This window comes from Stylophora pistillata, chromosome 8 (assembly GCF_964205215.1).
Source record: "Stylophora pistillata chromosome 8, jaStyPist1.2, whole genome shotgun sequence".
In the NCBI taxonomy this organism is placed as follows: Eukaryota; Metazoa; Cnidaria; class Anthozoa; order Scleractinia; family Pocilloporidae; genus Stylophora; species Stylophora pistillata.
Window position 1 is genome coordinate 7,363,185 of NC_142526.1, and position 26,894 is coordinate 7,390,078.

The following is a 26,894-nucleotide window of genomic DNA, read 5'->3' on the forward strand; positions in this document are numbered from 1 at the left end:
GTTTTCTCAATTTTGCCAAAACGTTACCTACACTTTGAAGACATAAGTTCATATACTGAACCGCAACTTAAATAGTTGTAATAATAGTAATAGTAACAATAAAGAGAACAATGTTAAAAGCAATTGAGAGAGTCGTAAAACCAAAACCAAAGTAGTCGCAAGAAAATAACTTTAAGAAACTTCAAAGCAAAACCGACCAAACCGCTAAAAGCGCGGGAAAACGCGGGCGACCAAATCGACGATATTTTTACTTTTGTATCTGATTGGTTGACAGATTTGCGAGAGTTTCGGGGCCAATCACAGTGCAGAGTAAGGTAACAACAAAGCAATCGTGGATTCACTTTCTACACTCTATTAAAAATTGCTCTGATATTAATCATAAATAAAACAAACACGTTAAATGGCGCTAGATTTTATTTCAAAGTCTTACAGATTAAATAGAGCCGAACGAGAAGGGTGAATCTCTGAAAGATTTAAGCAGAAACTGAGCTTGACAGTAGATTTACATTTGCATTGAAGATCGGTTTAAGGAACACGAATTCTAAGCTATTTCTTTCAATGCGATCGGTGGAGGAAATCCTTATACTCCCTCACAGTACCAAAACCTTGCTCTGAAGTCATCGCTGCACGAGACAAACGCTGCTCCTGTGGGGGAGTGGGTGATGCAGCGAATATGGTTGTTGTGACCTAAAGAAAGGACATGTATACCACAGGAATATTAGCGCATTCAGTCCCAGTCCCAGAGTTAAGTTTCACCCTCGTAATGATGATTCCACTTGGCTGGTCTTTTCAACGTCATGTGGGGCGCACGTGAAATGACCGAGCTTTTTATGTGTACTAGTTTCATAACGTGGTCTTAATAAAAAACGAAATGGTTTTCCATGTTGCGGATGGTGATCATTAAATGCGTGACACATGAACAAAGACACGCAAAACGAGGCCTCTACTACCATACTTTTCACAGGAACAAAAAAACCATTTTATTTGTACCTGAACTGAGAGTTTTCTGCAACTCGGTCGACCTCGTGTCCCAGCATGCTATACTGTTATTCGATTCGTCTGCTGCAATCACTATTAAAATTAAGTAGGTTGAAAATTTAGCAAAACAGAATCGCAACGCTCTATCAAGACCTTCCTCTCCAAGGAGCCCTTCTTGAGTGAATCCCCTCTCAAATGAGCTCTCTCTCTCAGCCACACTAAATAGTCCCCACCTCTCATAAGCCCCCTCTCTTCGAGCCCCCCTCGCTTAAAAGCCTCCTGTCTGGGGAACTCCTCTCCTAATGGCCCCTTTTCTCATAAAGTTCCCTTTCTGATAAGCCCCCTATCTAATGAGCCCACACTCTGATATTCACCTTCCTATCATTCCCCCCCCCCCACTCCAACAAGTCCTCTCTCTTGCCCCCTCTCCAAAAAGCATCCCCTCACTAAGAAGCTCCCCCTTAATAATAAGTTCCCCTTTTCTTAAAAGCTTTCTCTCTCTAACAAGCTCCCCCTCTGTAATTATCTCCCCTCTTTTGTAGGTACCCCTCTCTGGCGATAAGACCCTCTGTGTTACAAGCTCCCCTCTCTCCTATAGACTCCCCCTCTCTAGTTATCTCCCCTTTGTAGTAAGTGCCCTCTCTAATAAGCCCTTTTCTCTCGTATCCCCTCTTATCTAATAAGCTCCTCTCTCTTTGTCTTGTTTGAATGTGTAACTGTCTAGGTTAGATATTAGTGACGTTTCTGTCAGATCGTATTTCAGAACCTCGTGCGTCTTTACTAGTAGTCTGTGTGTACCGTCTAAGTTTGCGTTCTTGAAGTTTATTGCGTTCGTTGCAAAGTCTTTGGATCTTGCGTATATAACTACTCAGGCGTACAGAGAGGACAATCGGTAAGCACGTGTTTCTACCTTTCTTAGCTTCATTTCGTCGGTTATTTCTAGTCTAGTTGTTTTGCCGTTTCCTGCGTTCGTGTTTTTATCACGTCCAATAATTGTTCGGCTTTGTCCTTTAATGTCGCTTAGACTAGATATTCTCGCTTGTATTTTAGTTTGACGGTTTTGAGCAGTGGTACATTGTAATAATGATAATTCATTGGAAATCAACACGAAGTTCAAGGCTCTTAATCAGTGCTTCGAGGTCCTTATTTCTAATTCTGAACTTGCGGTTATCGCGCCTGGAGTCAGTTACAGAATGCTTCCAGTACTTATTATATAGATCCTAAAAAACAACAAACATTATCAAACTGGACTCACAAAAATCCTCAGTGTGGTTGAAAACAATCTGTGTCCTGTAGTTCGACATTGTGGCGCCCATGTACATGCTTAGAGCCTTTCCTAAAATAAAATTGAACGAATTAAAACAGTCTTTGTCGGTGTATAACTGACTGTTGATGCTGAAGTAAAGGCACATTCTGTACTCCTTGTAAAAGTTCACCATTGACACACTAACACTAGTATTTATATTCTCTACAGTGTTTTCTCTATATTTCCTGTGGTAATGCCAAGGAGAACTTGTTTAACAATCAGGAGCTTTTTACAGTAAATTGGTGATCATTTCCATTATTCTCATAATCTTTACATTTGATTCAAGGACGATACTGTAAGGAGAAATTAGAAGCCAGTCCCTCTCAGGGGTTGAAAGATTATTAAGGTAGAATCACAATAAAAAACAAACTAAAAACAAGTAAAAGTTAATCGTTTCGAGTTTATTACCAGTAGAGAGTTCCCATAGATACACACGAGAATCTTTTCCACTTGAAACAATATACTGCAAGAGAGTAAAGAGTACTGACTTGTCAAATATTTGTTATTTTCAACATTAGCCTGTTCACGGCTTTCAGCAAGTGGAACGATACGAAATCCTTGCAAAGTTGTGAACAGCGTGACAAAGGCAGCAGAGCGAAAACCGAGAGAGGCTTGGGTCAAGTCATTCGTTACATGACCAGACCAAAGCCTCCATCGTTTTTCCACTCCTCTGCTACCAACGCGCCATTTTTTATTGCGCTTTGTTTAAATTCCTGAATGCCTGGAACAGTCTACACAAACACGAGCTGAAATTATACCACTAGCTTTCAAGTAAGCATTTGTTACGTATGATGCACGATCCTCGCAGTAGAGAGCGGCTTTATGCAATAGCGAAAAATCAGACCTGAAAAAATCAGGCCTGTACGGGATTCGAACCACTGACCTCTGCGATACTAGCGCAGCATTCTACCAATTGAGCTAACAAGCCAACTGGGAGCAGGCCGTTAAGTTGATTCGTAATAAACCCGTGATGAAAAATATATGAACTTCAAAATATATGAACTTCATACATTCATCGTATAAGCATTTGTTGTTAGAAAAAATATCTTAAGTGCAATTGAACGAAGTAAGAAACCATAATTTTTTTCTTCTTACCTTTCCGTTTTGAGAAAAACAAACTGAATACACCTGCAGCAGAAAACACCATCTTAGTAATTCGTACAAAGTCCTCTACACTACTAACGTCTCCATCCTGGTTTGCCTGTAAGTAACTGACAACTTCACTCTGGTGTGCCTGCACATAACTACCCTCTCCATCCTTGTGTGCCTGCACATAACTACCCCCTCGACCCTGGTGTACCTGCACATAACTACACTTGCACCTTGACCTACCTATACATAACTACCCTCTCCACCCTGGTGTACCTCTACATAACTACTCCATGCACCTTGATGTACCTATACATAACTACCCTCTCCACCCTGGTGTACCTCTATATAACTACTCCGTGCACCTTGATGTACCTATAGATAACTACCCTCTCCACCCTAGTATGCCAGACATAACTATCCTCTTCACCCTTGTGTGCCAGTCTAAAACTAACCCCTCCACCCTGGTGTTTGTACAAAACCAACCCCTCCACCCTGGTGTGTTTGTACAAAATTTACCTCTCCACCTTAGTGTGTTTGTATATAGCTAACCTCTCCATCGCGATGTGTTTGGACAAAACTAACCTCTCCACCCTGGTGTGTTTGTACATAACTAACCTCTCAAATCTGGTGTGCCTCTACAAAACTAAAATCTCCACTTTGGTGTGCCTGTACATGACTAACCTCACCACTTTTGTGTGCCTGTACATAACTAACCTCTCCACCCTGGTGTGCCTGTTCAAATGTTGCAATACATCGATTGCTGACTCCATCCCAGATCTACAGCAAATGAAGACATGTGTTATCGTGTGTCAAGTTATTGACAACAAAAATAAGGAACTATTTTCAACTTAATATTCATAATAATATGACCCACATGGTCCTCCCGCAGACAATCGTAAAGAAAGCCATAATGAAAGCTGACGTGTGTGCGACAGGGTGCGAGCCAGTCCGGAAAAGGTGGACCGGCCCCACACTTGCGTGGCTCTTTTGCATCTTCCGAGTTACAAAGAATCACACAAGCCATTAAGTGACTACGTCTTAAAAGTCATGAACTGTTTTGGTAAAACTCAAAACAGAACGGTAATTCAACAGGATACTCGTAATTAATAAGCTTTGTGTTGGAAGAGTCGCGAGGTTTTCTTTTCCCTAATTTAGATTTCCTTTTACAAATTGCCATGAGTGTTTTAATTTCCTCTCTCTTTTTTTCCCCGGGACGGTTGTGGAGTTTCTTATGTTTTCCTTCGCGCGGGTAAATTGGCGCGCAGACGTCAAACTTACTCCCCTCGCGCATGCCCTGTGTTTGACTGACATGTTCTCTATAAAACACCTTAAACATTTTCAATAATTGCACATGCGCAAAGCTTTCATCACTGTGGTGGTACCACCTACCTTTATTGATCCATCCTTGCAACAAGATGCATAAAGATTAGCTGATGCGGAATATTGCACCTACAATTGATGAACGAAGCCCTGTTAACCCTTTACACCCTCACATCATGATCAGTACGCATATTCTCTACACTGTTCTCCATACATTTCCTAACGAGCTGACAAGGAGAATTTAGTCAACAATGAAGAGCTTTTTAGATGGTGATCATTTCCTTTATTCTCGTGACCTTAATGTGTGATTCAGCTGTGAAATTGTGAGGAGATAGGTGACTTACTTAAAACGCAAGATCACAAAATTTGTCGCAAGGTTTCAACTATCCTGAGCCATCCTCTTAGAGCCTACTTCCCTGAGACCAAGATCACGAGGTATAATTTGAGAAATAAATCCCCTGTCATGCCTGCTATTCGCACTAACCGTTTTAAGAATACATTTTTTAATAGAATTGTTTTTAAGTATAATGTAGCTTTGTGAAAGTGTACTTCCTGTATTAGATGTAACATAAGATATGTAATTTTATCTTTTGAACAATAAAGACACACAGACACACAGAGAAATGAAATGCTAGTCACTGTAGCGGTTCAAGGGTCAATCTTACATTCCGAATAACAAGGACATGGACAGTCTAGAATTACAAGTATATCGTCTGTTTTACAGTTTACTAGTATTTAGATGATTCTCGACCTCATGCTGCCCCAGAAATCAGAATTCACTGTAAATTGAACAAATTTCTTTTTCTCTCCAGTTGGAAGCAGCATTAATAATTGTGTTGCAAGTAAGGCTATGTTTTGTCTGTAAGAAATTGGATGTACAGGACCAGTTGTTTTTACTACCCTGCGGGGGGAGGAATTTTGTGGTCCTTGGTTTTGGCGGGGAGCGGAAGGGGAATCAGTCGTCATCAAAAGAATATAAACGGGTGGGGCGATGTAAATTTTACAGTCAATTCACTGCGTATGCCTTTGGGGGGAGGGGCATCATAGGAATGTCACATAACCTTACAGGGTGATTGAGTAAGACATCGTGACACAACGGAAATCTAACTACTCCCCCCTCCCTTCCCCTGGGCGATAACTAATGACCAGTCCCTGGGCTAAGAGTGTCTGATGGGTAACAAATGTAGAGTAAGAGTTCTTGTTAACAGCTCACCCGTGTGATTAAAATTTGTCAAAAATAAAATTAATCATACCATATTAATAGATCCTGTGTGATATTCACGAGGGTTTGCCGGTACAAAACACTGCCCTGTGTTTGTATCATAAAGACGAACTGTAAAAAAAAACCAAATGCAAAATGATTAATATGTTTAGAGTGGATGAATGACAGCATACTCCTGCAAGAACAGGATATGAAAAGAGTCCATTATCAGCAATAATATGAAAAAAAAAAATTCTTATGAAGAATGCCATCGAATGTGTCCGAAAAGAGTTCTTATTTGGAATGGATCATCTTGTAAATTAGTTTGATTACATTAAGTCAGAATAAAATGTTTCGAGACTTGCTACAAACGAAGGCCAAAGGACTTATTTTTTTTTTTAATCTTGATGGTCAAATCGCACTCAGTAAGACTTTCACTGCTCTTTGAATTTGACTACGAGTAATCTCGTACCCAGATCCTACCATGTATTAAACGCAAAGGGTCTGGGTACGAGGAAAGACTACGCGACTACTGCTTATAGGTCATAACACAATTAACAAAAATTCAGTACACTAATTTGCAGCAATTTTCTTCTCCGTGATTTCGTGTGACGGAGAAGGACGGGCTGCTTGTAGTCTGGGATTAAATAGGAAAAAAGAACTCACTGGTTGGGTGCTCTGTGCCAACAAGAATGAAATCTCCTGTGGGATGAAACGACATGGATGTTACAACCTCGGCTTCCTGAAAGAAAAACAGATCGTAACTTGCAGTTTTTAGCAACCTCAAATAATTTAAAACTATCCTTTGCACAATGCGTATAAGTTAATAGTTTGCTTCAGTAGTAGACTCAGCGGAGGGGGACTCAAGGGGAGGGGAGTGAAAGGGGGAGGGGAGTGAAAGGGGGAGGAGAGTGAAAGGGGGAGGGGAGTGAAAGGGGGAGGAGAGTGAAAGGGGGAGGGGAGTGAAAGGGGGAGGGGAGTGAAAGGGGGACGGGAGTGAAAGGGGGACGGGAGTGAAAGGGGGACGGGAGTGAAAGGGGGAGGGGAGTGAAAGGGGGAGGGGAGTGAAAGGGGGAGGGGAGTGAAAGGGGGAGGGGAGTGAAAGGGGGAGGGGAGGGGAGTGAGTCTATGCCCCCCTTCCCGTGAGACCTATACTTATAGTGTTCGTTCAATCAAAATTTACGACCCCCTCCCTTCACCTCCATGAAAAACTCCTAGATCCAATTCAGATATCAATTACTGAATAGTTTATGAAATGTTCAGAATGTTTGCCATATACATTTAGCTTACCTGAAGGGAACGATATGCCTTTTTCACGGAGGGTTTGGAGATATCGAACAGTTTAACTGTGCAGTCTTTACTGCCAGATGCCAAGACCAAAGCGTTGGGATGAAATTCAACAGCTGTAACTTCCTGAAACAAAATGAAAACAGTAGTGTAATACATCCTGCACCCTAATGACAACAATAACAATCAAGATAAGGATCGCGTTAACGATAATGATAAAAGAGAGATTAAGCAACGCCTTTATGTGAAACGGCAAACGTCAGCTTGCCCTTTCACGTTTCATGTAAAATGGCGTGAACCTTGTGGCTTTAGCTTCGCGTGAGCTCACGTTATAGTAGATTTGAAGGCGCCCTTGTATGACTTACAAGAAACAATTCCCGTTCCCTTTTTCCGCCAATTACCTTCTACTCGGTAAGAGAAAAAGTGAAAAAAATCTCCCGCACACGAGAAACGCGAAACAGGTTACTTTCCAGTTGAAACGACGAAGCGCAGCCGGCGAACGTGAAAAAATGGCGGGAAAAACAAGGTCACGTGGTCACTCTTGCGGTTCACGTTTCACGTAAACACGTAGCTAAATATGTTGACGAGCACAATTACGATAGAAATAATAACCTTATTCTCAGCGCGTTGGTGACGTACATCCATATGGTCGTAAAGAGTCCTGATAACTGGATGATTTTCTAAATTGGTGCCAGCTCCTTGATCCTGTGTTTGTGGCATCGTGTTTTTTGCAACCATTCTCTCGACATCTAACACCTGCAAGAAATAACCCGGAGAAAGTACAGAGATAAAACGCGACCAACATTCAAACTGTGCTACACTGTATTTGCACACTTTTCAGTCATTCATTTCAATAACTGCTTTGCATTTTCACATTGGAAGAAATTAATTATCATAAGGTCTTTATAGAAGATTGTCAAATTACGATTCATTTAAGTGGGAATTGAGGACGAATGGTGCTAGGTGCGCTGAACTCCGCGTTGAGAGGTCCTGGTTCTAGCCCAGTGCTAGGCACTCTAGGCACTCTGTTTAAAGGAAATGAGTGAAAACGCGGGCGCACGAAAAGCCGTGGGGGACTAGCAAAAAAGACCATCACCGTGACAACTGCAACTGCTGTCCGTTGTTTTTCGGCTCTTCCTCGAGTCTCGATTTACTGAGAGCCAAGAACAAACCTATCTAAAATCTTTTTTTTTTGGTCATCATGATGAAGCTCAAAACAAAACGGTAAACCAACTGTGGATATTAGTGTTTACATAAGCTTTGTAGGAAAGTCTTGAGTTTTCCTTTTCCCAATTTTTCTTTCCTTCTGTTTATATTTCTAAGAACGTTTCAATTTTGGTCGCATATTTTACGTCACAGCAGTTATTGTTTGAAATTGGCGCCGTTGGCCAAAATTGATCTCCGACCTTGCACACGCCAGATGTTTGACCGATGTGTTTCATGTTAATTTTATAACAACATACCTTGATGGACGCATCCACTGAGCCTGTGGCTATCAATCGACCTAAAACAGAATAATGAAACATGTAACTTAATCATGGTCATTTTTCACTGAAGGGGGCCTAAATTCAGCGTCCTGACTTAAAGGGATACTTCAAAATCATGTTTCCGAGTAAGGACTGGAACCTATCATCATTTTTCCGGTAAAGTCAGTGAAAAATAATAATAGGCTCCAGTCCGTTCTCGAGAACCTGATATTGGAGTTTCCATCTAGGTTGACACTAAACTCAGGCGACATCTATTTGAAATGATCAAAGTACTAACTACTCTCGATAGCCGGCTTCCGAACGGTAAAATAAAACAAAAAAATCGAAAACGAGCATACGCACCGAAAAATAAACAGAATTTTACCATTTTGACTAAAACTCGCTGTTCGGCAGGGAGCCTTATGTGCTGTTACGTAATATGTTTCGTACATGGCCGCTGGAGGACTGGTACCATGATCTGGAGAAGAATGTCATGTGGTAAGTCTTCCAGAATTCTCTCATTGAATGGGAGGTTCCTCTTCATAACATTGGAACACCTTCAGGAGCGCTTTTTCCAGTCCCAATCAGTTCCCCATATTGGAGGTTCCATTGTATAATCATTATATGCGTGACCTACAATGACGGCACCTTCTTGTCTCGTACCTAGACCTTTCATAGTTGTAAGCTACATTTGGACGGTAGGATCTGGGAACGAGATCAGGCACCCCTCTACATTAGTTCTCAAATGATGACTGCTCTACTTTCCGTCTTAAAACTCACGCTAACAAGCTCCTTCAACATGCGAGGGTATACAGCTATGCAACTTCCCACAAAGGATAACTGCTAGTTTGGTGACCTTAACCCCTTAATGTGAGACAATTATAACACTAGTGTGATTTATTTTCTGATAACAATGAATCATGTAACATTAATCTCAAAATCTGATAAACTATTTTGGTGGATGAAAGCCTAATAAATACTGTACATGACCTTGCTAATCATGACTATGTGCTATATTCCTCATTTAAGATATTTTACAGATCACATTCCAAAAGCTGTTACAGTGAAAGTGACAAACTAACCGTTAAAAAATGATTTAGTTTTAAATCATCTCTAGAAAGTTCCTTGATGCTTTCATCTCTTTATTTCTGTTATATTTACAGAAAGAAACTATCCTCACTGTTTCTAACTTCAAATGATAATTTTTGATAAGTTAAATCCAAATCTTGACAGAAATTACCTTGGCATTCAGGTAGTGTAAAGCCAAATACTTATGTTACAGTTGATTTCTCCATTTTGAATGTAACAGAGGGCGAAGGGAAACTGACTCAATAAGGGGAAAAAATCTTCAATATAACAGAAAAATATTGCGGCCAGTTAAAAAAAATTAACCCTAACTCCCTGAAGTGATTCATTGATTCGCTATTGTATCCATGCATTATCCAGCAAAAAAGGAATGAGAATACTCAGACTTATCAGGTAGAAGTTGTTATCTTGATCTAGCACCAAATTCTTGTAATTAATTTGCAAGGAAATGTGTGGCAGCTGGAGGAATGGGGGAGGGGAGGGGGGAGTTAAGAATCAGATTTTGGGAGTTATAGGTTTAATGTTTCCTTTTCTATAGCACAACTAAAACAAGGTGTCACAGTTTCCACATTGTGAAAAGTTGACTTTCATTTTGCAAGTTTGTTTTCTTGATTCTGTCTTTTGTGTCTTCTGCATTCTTAATTATCCTTTCTCTTTCCTGGTTAATCATTGCCACTTTTGTAATTTTGTGTAACTATAATTATTATTAATAGTTATAATCAATAATTAATAAATGATTAATTATAGTCTTCTTCACATATCATGGAGTTGCTAGTTGTAGAAAATTGTCTTGAAATTTCTTGATGCCAGCTTCTTGAACTCCGATGCCTTCAGTTCTGAACACTTATCACAACAGGGTTGTTAACATGTACAACATAAATCTGTTGCCCAACCTCCAGTCCTTCAGTTTCAGGTGTCCCCCCCTGGAGCATGACAGAACTACAGGTACCATCAATCAAGCTATCAAGTGAGAAGGTCTCCACTTCTTCAGAGCTGGAGACAGGTGTCTGCGATGATGACAGGTCGCTGGAAGAGAGTGCAGAACTCTCCCTGACTGCACGATGAACAGAACTGCTGGTGGATGTCCTTGAAACCTGCAGTTCACTGTCTTTACTTCTCACAGCAGGTGACAGGCAATTTCGGACACCAGACTGTTTGTTCAATGACTTTTGACTTTGCGTCAGAGCAGCAATTTTTGATGCAACTAAATCGGTTTCAGAAACTTTCCTTGCTGGGGATGTTGGAAAAGTTGGAGATGAAGCAGATACTGGGGGAGACACATTAAACCTTCTACCACATAAATGTATTAAACTTGGAGATTGCGCATGACCATGTGATTGTGGGGAAGCTTCTCCTGCTGCACTAGATGTTGGCACAGCTGAATTATCAGGCAAACACAATCCAGGAATTTCACTGGAGCCATTTTCCACACTGTCTTCATCTTCATATCCAGAATCCTCCTGGTCAGGTTGTTTTTCACCATGTTCCAGCCCTTTCAGCAAACACCTCATTCGTTCCTTATGTTTCCTCTTGGATCGAAGATTCTTGAAGTAATCACTGACACACTGTTCAGGTATGGCCAGCTGATTGGCTAAGGTTTGGCACTTCTCCAATGAAAGGTACTTGCTGCGGTGATAATGATCCTCCATGACAGCCTTGGCTTCTGTGGGTATGTAGCGTCTTCTTTTCCTGAGTGCATCATCAGACAGACCCTAATACCCGGGAAAAAAAAACACAGCATCAAAATTTATGTCAACTCTCAAAATTTACAATTAATCTTCAAGGTGCTTCTCATACTCTAAAAATACCAAATTAATGATAATTTAAAACCCAATTAACTTAAACCTCAGGGACACAAAGGTAAGAAAAGACAAGATAAGATAATGACTTTATTTTAAGAGGGTAGCACGTAACAGTTTAGGTACAAATGATAACCCTGTGGCCCTCTATAAAGTAATCTAATCAATAAATAAAATTGACTTAAAAGAAAGTAATAATAATTTGATGTATACAATTTATAAACCTATTAAAAAGAAATTAATACATAATTATGTATATATACTAAAAATTCATAATAATAAAAACATACTAAATATTAATATCATCATCCATATTGTAAAAAATTCATATCACGATTTTGTTTACTAAGTAAATTGTTTATAACTTTCTTTTTCAAGGCTTTGGCATTCTTTAGTTCTTTAAGGTCTTTATCTAGGCTATTCCACTCTTTGATTGATCGTGCAGTAAACGTTCGTCCACCTTCTGTTTCATTTTTGCAACGGGGACAAGAAATGCAGTAGAAATGCATGTAGAAATGTAGTCTTCAATCACAGAAACTAAATTCGCTTTGGTAGAACTATGCCAGGTTCTCTTTTTTACATAAACCTGGAGTAAATGAATTCTAATACATCTCCTTTCATTAAGAAGAAAGAAAAACCAGAAATCATCCTCTCCCAGATCAATATGTATTGCACAGAAACTAGTCTGCAGAGCAAATGTGACTTTGGCAACCAAGCCTTCGTTAGTTTCTTGGTCAAATTTATAGCCCCTACCAAGTAAGCAACAGACTGAACGAAGGAGAGCGGAGGGGTGAGGAAACAGAGATGAATAGAAATCTGTTTGTCTTTCTCCACCCCTTCCCCACCATCCACTCTAACTTGAAATTGAACAAGGCTAGTTGGATGAATGATTGTGAGCTTGTAACCTCAACTCGCCTTAATGTGATGCCTACACAGCAGGCTACACAACAACAAAAATCTTAACAAAAATTAAATCGAAAACAAAAAAAGAAAATTGCGAATGCCTGATGAAAAAAATGCACTTATTATCTCAATCTGCCTACATTTCATCCTCTCCCTTCTTCTCAATTCTCCCTTCTGGTAATAAATCCTTAGCCGTTGAGCCTCTGGTCTCTGAAGGAACTGTCGCATGATCTCAAAATTCATCCAACCTCTCTAGTGCATATTGTCTTGGGGCCGAAAAAGTTCTCACCATGTTTGAGCATTTCAGAGAGATATCCTTGCGATTTGCCCAAGACTGCTTTGGCAAACACCTCTTGGGAAACATTGTACTTAATGAGTTCAATTTTAACTTGTTCACAAATGCTCTCTGTATCGAGCACATGCCCATTTCCAGTCGAGGACTCTGCTGCTGCAGCGTGCTTCAGGGTTTGGGGAGGCTCTGCGAATTTCTTGACAGAAGTTATTCTTAGAATGTGATTGAGAACCATGCTTGCCGAGGGGGAATCATCTGGTTTTTCCTCTGGCTCACTCTCACAATCTTGGTCTACTTTTTGAAGTTCAAGATTGCTCATGAAAAACTCATCAGTACTGGAGTTTTGCCATTCTCCACTTACTTCTTTCCCTAGGCAGGCAATGAAATGGAATAAATTGTTGTATACTGAATCAGGCCTTTACATGCATATACAGTAAAAACCCGCAAATAAGAACCTAAAAATTAAGAACCTGTTAGCCTAAAATCTGCCATTTATACACCCTATAAACAAGAACCTATTTAGCCTAAAAAAATTAAAATAGGTTCTTATTTTCTAAAATCATATAGTACATTACAGGTACACTGAAATAATTTCTGTAATCATAATCGAAGAAAAACCAGATTGCCATTGCTGTAAAAAACGATTTTCTTAAGAAAAATTAGTGCAAAATATGTAGTTACAAAATATAGGACAATTACCAACTTGTTATGCAGGTGTGTTTTTCTCCAAGAATAAGAACCTGTTTTAAGAACCTAAATAGCCTAAAATTTTGTTAAGTACCATTTATATAAGAACCTGTTTAGGCTAACTCCTAAAAATGTAGGTTCTTACTTGTGGGTTTTTACTGTACACGAACAGCTTTGGACAATAAAATTGAAAGTCTAGATTTTCAGAGACATGTCTAACCAAGGCTCGATCTTGTTCAAATTACATAGAAAGAGTCATCTATAGCTACATGTAAGGTTCACTTTGCTGTTTGCCACAACCACAGAAGGCTTAGGACCAAAAAAGTTATATTACAGTTACTGAGAAAAGAACAAGCCTCAAATGCTAATTTAATCTGAAATCTGATGGAGATGGGTCATTCCACAGTATTTTGCATGTCACGGAGGGGACAATTCAGAGGAGAATATCATGGATAGCTCCCCAGCTTAATATAACTCAGTTCACTGAGGACTTCTAATGGACAGAACAGCTAATGATTGTTTTAAATCAAACTATTTCCAAACAACTTCTTCCACATTTGGGGGGAATTAGTCATTTATTTAGATTGTCACGGAGGGGACCAGAGAAACTATGAAAACTGAAAGTTAAAATTTAATCTCAGATTTCTGTGAATGTATAACGGCAGCAACAATAATTTAGTACATAGTTTATTTAGATGTTAATCAACAATAAAACTGCCTTAAATGGAAAAGGCCTTCCTCCTCTCTTACATTGTACAGGAACAGTAAGTGCTCGTGGTTATTGTCACGGAGGGGACTGTCACGGAGGGGACCTTTTGTCCAATAGGCAGCAGTGATCAGTTTGAACCAATTTTCCAGCCTTAATATGAGTTTACAGCCCCAGTTTAATTCAATTCTTTTCAAGATATTCTTTAAAGCTTGACCACATCAAAAAGGTTGGCTGTCGTACGTGTCGTCAAGCCTTTAAAGACATTTAATTTATGGCTGGAAAGTATTCTGGAAAGTTGTGTCATGCTGTTTGTTCATATGATACAACACATTTCTTAAAAAAAACCTTCATGTGTTTTGTTTTTTTAGTTTTTATTTGGAAACTTTAGGTTCATGTAAAGTACTCAAGATAACACCAATGGTTCCATAAGACCTGGTGCATACAAAAACATATACAACATTTTTAAAACTTACATGTTTAACTAAAAATGTAAGCAACTCAGATATTTCAAGGTTTTGTGTCTCTGTCTCTCTCTTTTAATAAAAAGGCTTAAAACTGCATTGTAGACTGTAAATATGCATGCATGCATGCATGATATGCAAGAAATATAATAATTATATAAGCTGAATATTGAACAAAAGTGCCACAGATTCAGAGGTGATAACGACTTACAAGTTTTAATATATGTATATGTACAGTTGTACAGCTAACTGTTAACAATATCCAGTTCATACTAAAGTAGTGTAAAATCCAGTACACTCTAAGTGAATAAACCTCCAAAAAGCTCAAATCTCATTTTCATAAATGCTGTAAAAGACAGACAGTTATCATAGGCTTTCTTGTGCTCAGAATTAGTCCTGCTTTTTGAAAAACAGGTGCACTTTCTCAAATTCACCTTGCACTGAAAATGTAAATGGGTGATTGCCTTCCAGCATTACAGGACCATAAAAAATACAACTGCAATGTACCCTGTCCACGTCATCTCATCTTGGCCAGTCATAGGTGGCAGAGCTTATGCTGTGTTAGAACTTGAATTCTACAAAGCCATTTTCCACAGAAATCACCCGGCCAAAGTAAAAAGTTGTGACATAGTCTACAGCAAAGTACATCCTCACCTCAACCCCCTTAAATGGTACTGGGCTGAGATGTTGAACATGGAGATCATGAATAATGGATTCCCTTACATCCACCTTGTCCTTGTTAAGGACAAGAGGACAGGAAAGAGCAAGGGCTCTTGCAAACATGATGCAAACAAACACACCACAATCATAATCTGTTTCTTGTTGCTGTCTATCATTAGAACTGTTTACATGAAAGGACCAGTCCCCTGGACTAGGCTGATTATCTGCCACAAGCAATGCACTCCACATCTTACAGACAGCTCTTTGGTGGGTGGGCTTGACAAAACTGCCAGCTGCACTCATATAGAAAAAGTGTTTTTTGTTCTTGATGAATTGAAGGGGAAAAAAGACAAGAATGATCAACATGAAATTTCGGTCTCAATCTTTCTTTTTAACCATCTCATAATTTTCATCATTTTCTTTCAATCTTTCTCTGTATTTCTTTGTCCTCTCTTTAGAACTCATTTCAGCTCTAAAGCAACTGCCAGTGCTGTGGTGATCGTGCTCAGAGCCTACAATCCCAGAATCCTTTACTTTTTGTTCATCTATTAGTCATGAAATGTGCAACTCTTTTTTTGACAGTAAAAAAATGTTCTACTCACATCCACTTTTGACGTAAATTAACTTGAATTTTAAACTCAATAGTTACATTAATTTCTCTTTTAAGTGAGGAGAGTATAGTTTGTTGCATTGCCTTCAATGACAGTTAAATTTTCTTCCTTACAGTGATGTCCCCTCTGTGACAGTAATGTCCCCTCTGACAGAAAAGTCCCCTCTGTGACAAAAGTTCCCCTCCGTGACATTTTTATCTTTTTAAAGTAATACAAAGGAAAAGGAAGGGGAAGAAACTCTTTACCACTTTTGAGTTTGTCAGCCCATACTTCAATAATTAACAGAAGTTTCTGCAGTTATCCCCATTTATTTTAGAAAGATCATAATTTTTGTGGGTATTTTTGTCACGGAGGGGACAATTCAATGTTGGACAAAGCATTACATCTCTTTCGCACAAAGCCAAGAAACAAATTTAATAACATAGGAAGTCTGGGTAAACAACTTAATGTCCTGACAGTTATTATTAGATTTCTTCTCAAGACAGATCTACAATATTTATTTATTGTATGTCCCCTCCGTGACAGCTTTTTTGGTATCAAGGTTAATTTATGATAATTTATGACACAGAATTACAGTGCTGACATCTCAAAAGTATCATTTTATACAAATTAGGCATTCAACCAGTACAGAAATAGAGCTTAATAGTCCTTTTAGTCAATTTTATTTCTTAAAGCTTTATGTCCAAAATACTGTGGAATTACCCAGATAAGTTTGAGTCTTACAGGATCACCTTGAAATAGACTTTATGATTGAATAAAGGGGGTATGGGCTGTTAGTCCTAAATAAAATGTATTGCTGCGTGACGACGAGCTTGCAGTCAAAACTTCAGCTTTAAAAAATCGTTTATGGTGGACAATTTACATTATGAACTCAGTTGACAAAACCAAATTATCTTGAAAATGATTTAGCCTTTTTACATTATTGAGACTTTTTCTGTTTCAAAAATTAATTATTAAAAGCAACACCGACATAATGATTTAATTGAGTAACAATGCTATCCTCCTTTCTGAGTCATGGACTGTTTGAAATTGGCAGTATTTTTTTAAGTCTAGCTACAAGTGTACCACCTTTCAGTTTTATTGTTAGTAAATACACAAAAAATTTAATTATATGTATTTTCCCAAGAACTACTCAAAAACAGATATTTAAACCATTTGAGGCGTACTTGAAGATTCATTAATTTTGAGCAAGGGCTTAGAAAAGGATCATACCAACTAAGCAAGACAGTGCTCTATAAGAGAGAATGTTTACCACACTAATATAATTCTAAAACAAAAACATGATGTGCTCTTTCCATTCAACAAATACAATGAAAAGGCTGCCAAAACTGAGCTATCCTTACATAGAATAACTCAAAATTCTTGCAGTGAAATAAAACACCGTTAGTGAACAAATAGCCCATAATTGCACTTTTAAAGTCAAGCACTGATTCAGTATACAGAAGAAAATGCAACTTAGATATTCCATTTCATTAACTTCTTTTCGCAGATGAATAGAAACTGGGTAGTTTCCCCAAATTCAAATTCACCAATTGCACAGAGTTACTAATATTTAATCTGACTCAGTCGATCTCCTCATTTCAAGTATGATAATTAAGTCAAAAAAAATTTTCAAACTAGTAAAACAATCGTTTTAAATATGCCTGTTACATTTTCAATAATTCCAAGTGATTTTAGGCCTTAATAAGAGGCAAAGGCATTAAACTCTACCAGTTTCTACTGCCTGAAAAGGAGAACATTGCCACATGGGCATACATGTAGTTACATTTATTACCATTCTGACTCCCAGTTAGTGTAAATTTTTATTTAAAATCATCTCACCCACATGTGCAAGCACATTATTTCACAGAGAACAAGAGAATCAGGACTACATACAAACAGCTTTGTAGAAATTTCACAATTTTTAAGTATGGAAACAAACATGTTACAAATGCAGAAAATGCAAAAAATTTTCAAAGATATGAACAAAAATTCAGAAGTTTTGACCCTCTGACCACAGGGAGTAACTGGCATCCAAGTCCTTCTTACAATATCACCCCTGAATCAACACAACCCTGGTGTACCTGCACATAACTACCACTCCACTCTGGTGTACCTGTACATAACTACCCTAATGTGCCTGATGTAACTAACCTCTCCACCGAGGTGTGCCTTTACAAAATTAAGAGTGTGTCTCTGTAAAAGCGGTCCGGTCAATTTGCTTGAGACACAGATTTCTTGTGTGTTCTAAGACATTCATGTGTCTATACTAAAACCACAATCCATTTGATCGGATCTCTTTATTTTTCAAAGTTTTACGGAAATGAAATTTCACTCGAGCGAAGGCCTGTTGTGACACTTTTCAAGACTTCAATTTGAGACAACTTTGGAGGACAATTTAAAAGAAACTACGGAATTCAGCAAAAAACAAATACCACAGCCATGTATATTAATTCTATCTTATCCATCGAGGCGACTTTCGTGAACATCACATTTCAATCAAGGAAACAGGAAGACTTGAATGACACCTTATCGATTTGCTTAAGTCACACACGCGAAAACCGATCAAATTCAAGGTAATTTTTTGAAAAAGTGAGGCGTTCTTAACTGATCCAACTAGCATAGTTAGGAAGTAGATGCCATAGAAAAGGTGACTACAGAAAAAAACTTTGCGGCCCGACCTTTACGAAAGCTTTATAACTCCACGAACTTACCTAATTTTCGGCAATCTCCAAGTTTGGCCGCCATTTTGAGGGACTTATCAACATGAAGCCTGGCGGACACAAATCGAGCAGGCAGATCTAAAACCGTCAGAAATACATGCGAAAGCAATTAAAATAAACTTTACTTTCTATTCAAGCAGCAAAATGTGAAATTATTCGTAATACTTACCATTCTTACATTCCCATGCGACCATTTCTTCCAACAATTCAAACACAACTAGTGTTCAAATTCCCCTCGTCAGTCCACCATAAGAAATAACCTGTGTCACCCAAGCTTGGACTCAAATGTGAAGTACGAATCAAATAACACAACTGCTTCTTCTTCGAGGCAATATCATGCTGGTATTTTGATTTTCTGATCGACAAGAACGGTGTTCAGTTAGGGATCGCCATGTTTACCTCATACACGGACCGCTGGCCAACCGTTGAGTGAAAACAGAACGGTGGGGGGTGGGGTGGGTGGGGGCTTATCGTCATAAGATATTAGAATACATGCTTAAAGAACTTCGGGACTCCCAGTCTAAACCGTGAAGGTATGCTTAGTGGTATAGACTACTTTTATTTTGTTCACATAACTTTTTCCTTTAAATCAGGACTGGTATTAATTAATAGAGTTATCGATGTATTTATAACCGGGGTACCCATATTACTTTTTGCTTGTCTTCTGTGGTATAAAATAAGGTGTCTATTTTACGAGAACCTTTTATTTATGCCTCAATTGCACGGAATGAACACTGTACTTAGAATGTTTTTTCTAAGTCATTTCTGCTGTTCCCAAGAACGCACGCAAAATCATTGCTTTATATACAAAGCTAAATCTAAAATATGATTTTCCGCAACAGTAATCAATGTCATTTACGTATGGTGTTAATAAAACTAGCAATGTACAATTTTTAGTGTTTTCCACTTATAAGCTCGACATAAAATTGTTAAGTGAATCATGTCAGTCTCAGCTCATACCTTTAATCGATCTGACCTTTTATAACTAAACCCCTATTCTTTTTGAAATGTTCAGCAAGCAACCGTGAGTGATAATCCTACTCTTGTACGTTGGATCAGCCATGATCTAATCGGCCCAAAGTAACGAATATAAATATAGAGGCAAGACCGATACAGCGTCTTCAGGCACCAGAAGAACTTCAGCCTTCTTCAGGCACCTGAAGAAGGCTGGTTTGGCCAGCCGAAATATAGTGCTCCGTCTTAAAACTTATCTACGTTGTATCGGTCTTGCCTCTATATTCCTATTCCGTTTTCATTTTCAAATTTATTGTCCATTTTCTTTCATACGACAACGACAAAGAGTTTTATAAGTAAACCGAATGTTTGGTGTACCCCGCTTGTATATACAAAAACATGGTAAAGGCTGGCTAAATAAGCTCCTCCCCTCGGCCTGCTCCTAATTTTTGGTTGCTTTCGCCCCATGCCTCTGCACGACTCCCTGTTGGCTAAAAAGAAATTTGAAAGACTACTATGCAGGACGCCTTTTCTTTTTCATTTCAGTTACCCTCTACAATTCTTTATAAGTATGTTTCGTGTTGAGATTTGGAGCAAACTTTCTCCGCTAACCCGGCTGACCTGGGGTCCACGAGGGATCACGAAGTTTATGAGGTGTGGCCTGAATGTCATCAAAACAACCACTAGGCAAATACATGGGACGCAAGTGTTCTCTGTTAAAAACAATACAGGTGTGGTTGGACAACAAAGGTGTTTAAGGAGGCTCGGAAAGGTTTTCCGTTGCCGTGGTGTTTTTGAAACGATGACAGGTTACAAGAAAAGAGCTTAATCGTGTGGGCAAACTATAAACATCTTTGCAACTATATTGTTGGGAAAGACGTAAGGTCCACAAACAGACATTCAAATAATCAGTTATTACAAATTATCTGAAAAACTAAGTCGGTAACCTACCATTTTAGTTTCTTTGTAGGAAAGCTCCCGAATTTCTTTAACTTCTCAGAAAGTATGAAACAAATTTATCGAGCAGATTTTAAGACTTCTTCCTGTACTTATAATTGATGCCAACGCGATACGAGTTCGGGAGGTCTAAAGGAACTCGCTCTAACTTTGTATACTCGATACGATTTCACTGATTTCCGCGCCAAAGGAGCAATTCATGAGTACACATATTAGATTATGGTATATTGGCTCATATACCATAATGGCTAAGCCAATAAAGAGTCCTGAATTGCATTATCCAATGATCCAGTTTTTAATAATGTCTGTTCTACAATATAAGGATCATTGTCAACCCCATGCGACCCCAGAAATCAAAATTTACTGTGAATAGAACAAATTTATTTTTCTCTCGAGTTGGAAGCAGTATCAATCATTGTGCTGTAAGTGAGGCAGTGTTCTATCTGTAACAAATGAGTCATTATTTACCACCCAGGAAGGGGACGGGGAATTGTGGGGGGGTCCATGGTTCCATGGTTTGTACGGGGAATAAAGGGGGGAATCAGTCCCTGGGCTAAGAATGTCTGATGGGAAACCATATTAATAGATCCTGTGCGATATTCACGAGTGTTTGCCGCTACAAAACACTGCCCGGTGTTTGTATCGTAAACGCGAACTGTAGAAAGACAAATCTTTGATCAGAGATAAAGATATTGGTTTCTTACTTTTAGACTACGAGCAGCGTCCCTTTTACACGAAGTCTGTTGCGCGAGTAAAAACAACACATCTACCCGCAGTGAGCTAACATCAAGTTTTTTTCACTGAGAAGTTTTTTTTGCTCGAGCGACGGACTTCACTGAAACGGAGGATCTGCTAATAATCTGCTATTTGAGAAATACAGGTTGCCCAAGTTTTATTTATTTATTTTTGTTGTTGTTGCATTTTCATAATCAGCACGAGCTCCCGCGATCAGATCTTTCGTCTACATTTTAGAAAACTTAAATGTAAATTAAAACTATGTTTCTTTCAATGTCTCTGGATTCTGGATCTGGAAAATAACTTTTACTTTAAATTTATGTTATTCGTATGCGGCCTACAGATGCTGGGATTGTTCAGGAATTTTCGTTGTTCTCGCCCGTTTGTTGAAAGTGAACCTTCAGCCCACTCCCCCTCCCGTTCTTACCCTTTACACCTCTGCATTGATATCTATATTCTCCACTCTAATCTCTGTACATTTCCTATGGTAACCACAAGGAGAATTTGTTTGATAATCAGGAGCTTCTTACAGTAACTTGGTGATCATTTCCATTATTCTCATAACCTTTACATTTGATTCAAGGGTGATACTGTAAGGAGAAATTAGAAGCCTGTCAACCTTACGATTTAAAGGGTTAAAAGAGGAAATGAAAATAGAAAGCGAAAGTTTAAGAACCACTTTTCTTTCAGTGCAGTGACTAAAACTCTAAGAAGCCTGGAGAACAGAGCTGTTACGTTATGTTGCAGAACTCAGGTGGTGAAACGAAAGTCTTAAGCCAGCAGTAAAAACAAGAAAATATTTCAGCGGTTATCTAGAAATTTTCCCAAATCCTATTTGGTGTCTAAGAATCAGCAAAATTTATGAAATACCACGAATAATTAAGGAAAGGGTCTCAGTTCTCGGCTTTATTCCTGCGTGAGAAAATTAAACGCGGGGCGAACTCGCGAGAAGATCACGAGCCCTGTACGTTCGAGTCCGATAATAATAACTCTATTACCGTGTCAAGATAATAGCAGTTCCCCACTAAATAAGGACACCTATCCACAGTGTTAATAAAAATAGATAACCCCCCTATGTTCCCCTATATAATTCCCCTATATCATCCCACCCTATGTATAAGCCAAAAACAATACAAATTTAAGTTTACAATAAAATATCTCTACTAAATGTATTATATAAAAGTAACTATAAAGTGACCAATAACTATATTAAGAACTACAAAGTATGCAATTACCGCAGTTATTGAGGAAATTCGTTTAGCAAGGTCTATTTTCCTGATCGCTCTTTCAAATCCATCTATAGTTATGTTCCCTTATTTTGCCGACACTTTCCCCATCATCAAGTACATTCTTCAATTTCCCTTTTAACATTTGAAGGATTGTTTCACAACTGTGCCTTTTCCTGTATCCTGTAAGGTAATCACTGAGCCGTTCATTAAATTCCGCTGTGATTTGATTAGCAAGGAGCTTTTCGAAAACTTTGTTTACCATGATCTGCACACTTACTGGACAATAATTTTCCATGTTCAATCGGTCGTTCTTTTTATGAACGGGCACCCACTCACATCTCTTCCAATTCTCACAATACAACGGTTATAAAGATCAAATAAGGGCACATCGAGCTCAGCCGAGCCTATTTTAAAAGCTTTAGGTGGAATAGTCTCTTACCCCGGGCGCTTTCTTGGGATCAATTTCAGCGTGGAATCCGTCACGTCGTTGGCAGGGCTGATGTCGTCTGCAATGGTCGAGAAATAATCTCTCATAGTCTCTGTAATATCTAGCTGAATGGTGATTATCGAGTCATTAACATTAATCTTCAATTTCATTTCTGAAGATTCTTTAACTTTTTTGACTAAGAAAAGGCATGAATGTTTTATGGAACTTGTGTGGCTTATTCCTGAGGTCGTCAGACTTAGTCTTCCAATAATCTTTAATGGCTTTACGTCTGACAGGTGTATAAAATATTCTGAGTGCTTGTCTTCTTCGTCTAATTGCCTCCTTCCACTCAGTTGTCACATATATATGCAGTGGCGGATCCAGGGGGAGGGTCAGGGGGTCCGGACCCCCCAACAGGCCTGACGCTTACAAATTTGAAAATCAAATTCGTACATTGACAGGATCGTATATCATTTTTTAACTGGCTGACCTTTTTAATGAATCCAAGTAAACGGTAAGCGGCCAAGGAATTATAACGTGCAACCGCGACTGGTGGGAGGGGCGTGGGGGCTGCGGGGAGAAGTAATTTGCCTCAAAAGAGTCCAACAGTCCTTTCTGAACCAAAGTTTGGACCCCCCCAATCAAAAGTTACTGGATCCGCCCCTGTATATGGCACATTTTCGTCTCTAACACGCATTCTTTTGCATGGTATATGTTCGTCTACAATGTCCTGGAACTGTACGCTGAAAAATTCAGACCACTCGTCAACATCATTTAAAAGTTCAGCGACATGCCATGGGGAGGCTGCTAAGCCGGTTCCTTAAATTCCTGTTCGTCTAAGTTTTTACTTGACCGAAAATTCACTTCTTCTGCTTTTGATTTGGCCACCCTTTTATAAAAGCGTAGACGAGGGCATGGTCACTCAGCCCTGGATCAAACACGCTGCTTTTAGTGAAACCATCAGGTAGGTTGGTAAGATTAACATCTATGAGTGTCTTACCCACTTGCTCTCCAATTTTCTGAATTCTGGTCGGTTTAAAGTAGAGTTTTCCTTTATTTCTTGCTAGTCCAAGACGATCAAGACTCAAGTCACCAAGCAATACAATTAAAGGTTGCCTTTGTAGATTTGCCTAATTGCATATGTGGTTAGCTCTTCTTCGAGCTGTTGTTGATACGATAATGTAAAGATTTTTGGAGGTCTATACAGGCCAATCTCAATCATTTCTTTCCGCTTTTAATATATATACGAGCTACATAAAGAAACACGAACTTTTGTATACCTTACAATACGACTTTCGAAAGGGGCATTCAACCCAACACGCAATATTGGACATTAATGAGTAAAACTGTTGGGCTACTTGCAAAGCTGCGCCACTCTGTACCTCGACAAATACTACTGAATATGTATAAGTCACTAATCCACTCTTATTTAACCTATGGTCTTGCCGCCTGGGGTCAGGAATGCAAGACTTATCTTAACAAAATTCTTATTCTTCAGAGAAGAGCCCTTCGTCTGCCGTACTTCATAGTTTGGCATGACCATGCAATTCCTTTATTTCTTAAAGCAAACGTGCTTCTGATAACTTTTCTTTATTACGAGTCCGTATCAACCCTAATGCACGATATCAACATACTATATACATTTCAGAAAACGTCTAATATTCATGCATACAATACACGATCGTTTACGTCTGGAAAGTTTTATGTTAAAAGTTGGAGACTAGAAATTCAAAACAATTCCTTCTCTCGGATGGGAGTAAAGCTGTGGAATAAGATACCAATTGCAAGCTGTATAACGAAAGAAGAAAAGAAAGCTTTCAAAAAAGTCCTTCGCAAATTACTAATTGATATGTTAGAAAAAGAAGATAACTATATTCAAATCTTCATGATCATTGAAAAGAAAGGTGCATAGATACACCTTGTAAGTTTAAATGTCTTCTTATCTTTTTCTGTGTGACTCTGTGACTGTGTGACTGTGTAAATAACGACTCCTTGTCCTTAGATAGTAGACGATTTATGTTATTCAGGTACTTGTCTTGCCCCGCCACGATTAGCTTTTTAGCTATTTGCGGGGCAAATTATCCCACTTTTATTACTTTTATCAAGGAATAAAAATTGTTGTTGTTGTTATTTAATTGGATGTCTAATACGATAGGCTCGATGGTTTTGTAGCTCTTTGCTAGCGTGATTCTTTTACAAATTGACTCAGAAGATACGTAAGCTAAGATCCCTACTCCTCCCTTCTTCCTGTCGTTTCGGTAGAGCCCGTCACCAGGGATGTTAAATTGACTGTTAAGATTGGAGGAAACGATTTTGGATTCGATATCATCCGTATGATGAGATGAGTCATAATTTCGGTATGATTGGAGTAATCATATCAACGCCATATCTAAAAATATCTCTTCTGGTATTGGATCTATTAAAGGAATAAGTCACTGTGTTCCTCCTGCAAATTTACAAAACATCTATCATGGGTTAGTCCAATCGCACTTCGACTATTGTAGTGTTGTTTGGGGTAACTGTGCCAAAACATTATCTGACAAATTACAGAAACTGCAAAATCGGGCGATCCGCGTCCTCACTCATTCTAGTTATGATGCTGACGCCAACCAACTACTTACAGAATTAGGCTGGGACAATTTAGAAACTCGACGTCAAAAACTTAAGACTAAGATGATCTATAGGTTCTTAAATGGCCTCACACCCAATTATTTGTCCTCAAAATTCATTCAGAGGAGTAATGTGATTACTTCTTACAATTTGCGCGATTCTAAAAATAAGCTTGCTATTCCCTTGCGACGTACTAATTATTATTAAAATAGCTTTAGTTATAGTGGCGCAGTCGTCTGGAACAGCCTACCCCAGCTGCTAGGCAAGCAACATCTCTGGCTAATTTTCGACAATTGCTAATTAATTCCGACACGGCATTCCTGTAAAACAGGTTTTAATTTAATTTACCTTCTGTAATAGTCAATAATATTTTAAATTAGACTAATATACATAGTTTATACATAGTATACATAGTTTTTCGTAATTAGTTGCAATTTTTATTTTAAATAGTTAATGTCTGATATATTTTACCGTGTTTAAATAAAGATGATGATGATGATGATGATGCTGAAGAATCAGGAACCGTAATCATTAATCAGCGTAATCCGTATAACACTTCAAAATGGCGGACGACAAAGGGAAAAGGGTCTTAGCACCATAATCCCTCATTTCCCGTTTCTCGTAGCCCGTTCCATGTTCCCCGTTCCCCTTCCTTCTGTATCCGTTCTGTGTTCTTCGTTCCCCGTTCCAAATATCTCGTTCCCCGTTCCCTGTTCCTCCACTCTCCTTTCTTCGTTCTCCGTTCCCCTTACCCCGTTCTCCGTTTCCCGTTCCCCGTTCCTCGTTCTCCGTTATTTGTTCCTCAATCTCATTCCCCTTCCCCAGTCCTCGTTCTCTATTCTCCATTCCCCATTCCTGGTTTTAGTAACATCCAACAAAAGCGAAAGTTTTAAACGTCTGTCAAAGTTTCCATTGATCCACATACAGCACGTATTCAAGCGAATTCAGCGAAAATCAGCCTTCACCAAAGAGACAGATCGGATTCTGAGCCTGTTTGGGGTGAGATCTGATATTCTTTATTACAACTGTCTGCGAAAAAGACAGGGCAGTGGTGCATTCTTAATAATATTGTCTCCATCAGATTCCAGAGGAAAACAAGTGTTTGCTCGGAAGTTCATTTACATTGTTGTCTTGTAGAGGATATGACGCGCAAAATGGGATCTTGACAAATGTGTAGCACAACCAGTGTACTTTTTTAGGTACCATTTACGGCTGTATACATATACCATTGCAAACGTGTTTTGCCTCATTCATTCAAAGCCTTATGCTTGACAAGTCATTATTCAGAAGAGGGAAACCGAAAATACCCAATCTGTGTAATAATTTTTTTGCAGGAGTAACATATTACAATTTGCTGTACAATGTTTTACAAATTGCGTAGACCGACGATTATTCCAAAATGCCACAGCCTTCATTGCAAAA

At 38.8% G+C, this 26,894-nt stretch overlaps 1 protein-coding gene across 3 annotated transcripts; it reads right to left on the bottom strand.

Annotated features, from left to right (window-relative positions):
- Nucleotides 1-396: 396 nt before the first annotated feature.
- On the bottom strand, nucleotides 397-18,994 carry LOC148724758 (cleavage stimulation factor subunit 1-like). 3 transcript variants are annotated; one of them, XM_088729634.1, is made up of 15 exons: nucleotides 18,730-18,994; nucleotides 18,552-18,638; nucleotides 9,036-9,128; nucleotides 8,648-8,688; nucleotides 7,824-7,940; nucleotides 7,188-7,310; nucleotides 6,564-6,639; nucleotides 5,950-6,029; nucleotides 4,766-4,825; nucleotides 4,091-4,153; nucleotides 3,380-3,412; nucleotides 2,693-2,747; nucleotides 2,234-2,314; nucleotides 991-1,071; nucleotides 397-687 (listed from the first exon to the last, which is right to left on the bottom strand). In XM_088729634.1, exons 1-15 carry the CDS (start codon nucleotides 18,752-18,754, stop codon nucleotides 581-583), a joined length of 1,122 nt encoding a protein of 373 aa, XP_088585760.1. In that variant the 5' UTR covers nucleotides 18,755-18,994; the 3' UTR covers nucleotides 397-580. The 3 variants fall into 3 exon arrangements, with proteins under 3 accessions (XP_088585760.1, XP_088585759.1, XP_088585761.1); XM_088729633.1 differs by having other exon boundaries at nucleotides 4,058-4,153; XM_088729635.1 differs by lacking the exons at nucleotides 397-687; nucleotides 991-1,071; nucleotides 2,234-2,314; ... (9 more) ...; nucleotides 9,036-9,128; nucleotides 18,552-18,638 and adding exons at nucleotides 9,530-11,448; nucleotides 12,728-13,099 and having other exon boundaries at nucleotides 18,730-18,989.
- Nucleotides 18,995-26,894: the final 7,900 nt, after the last annotated feature.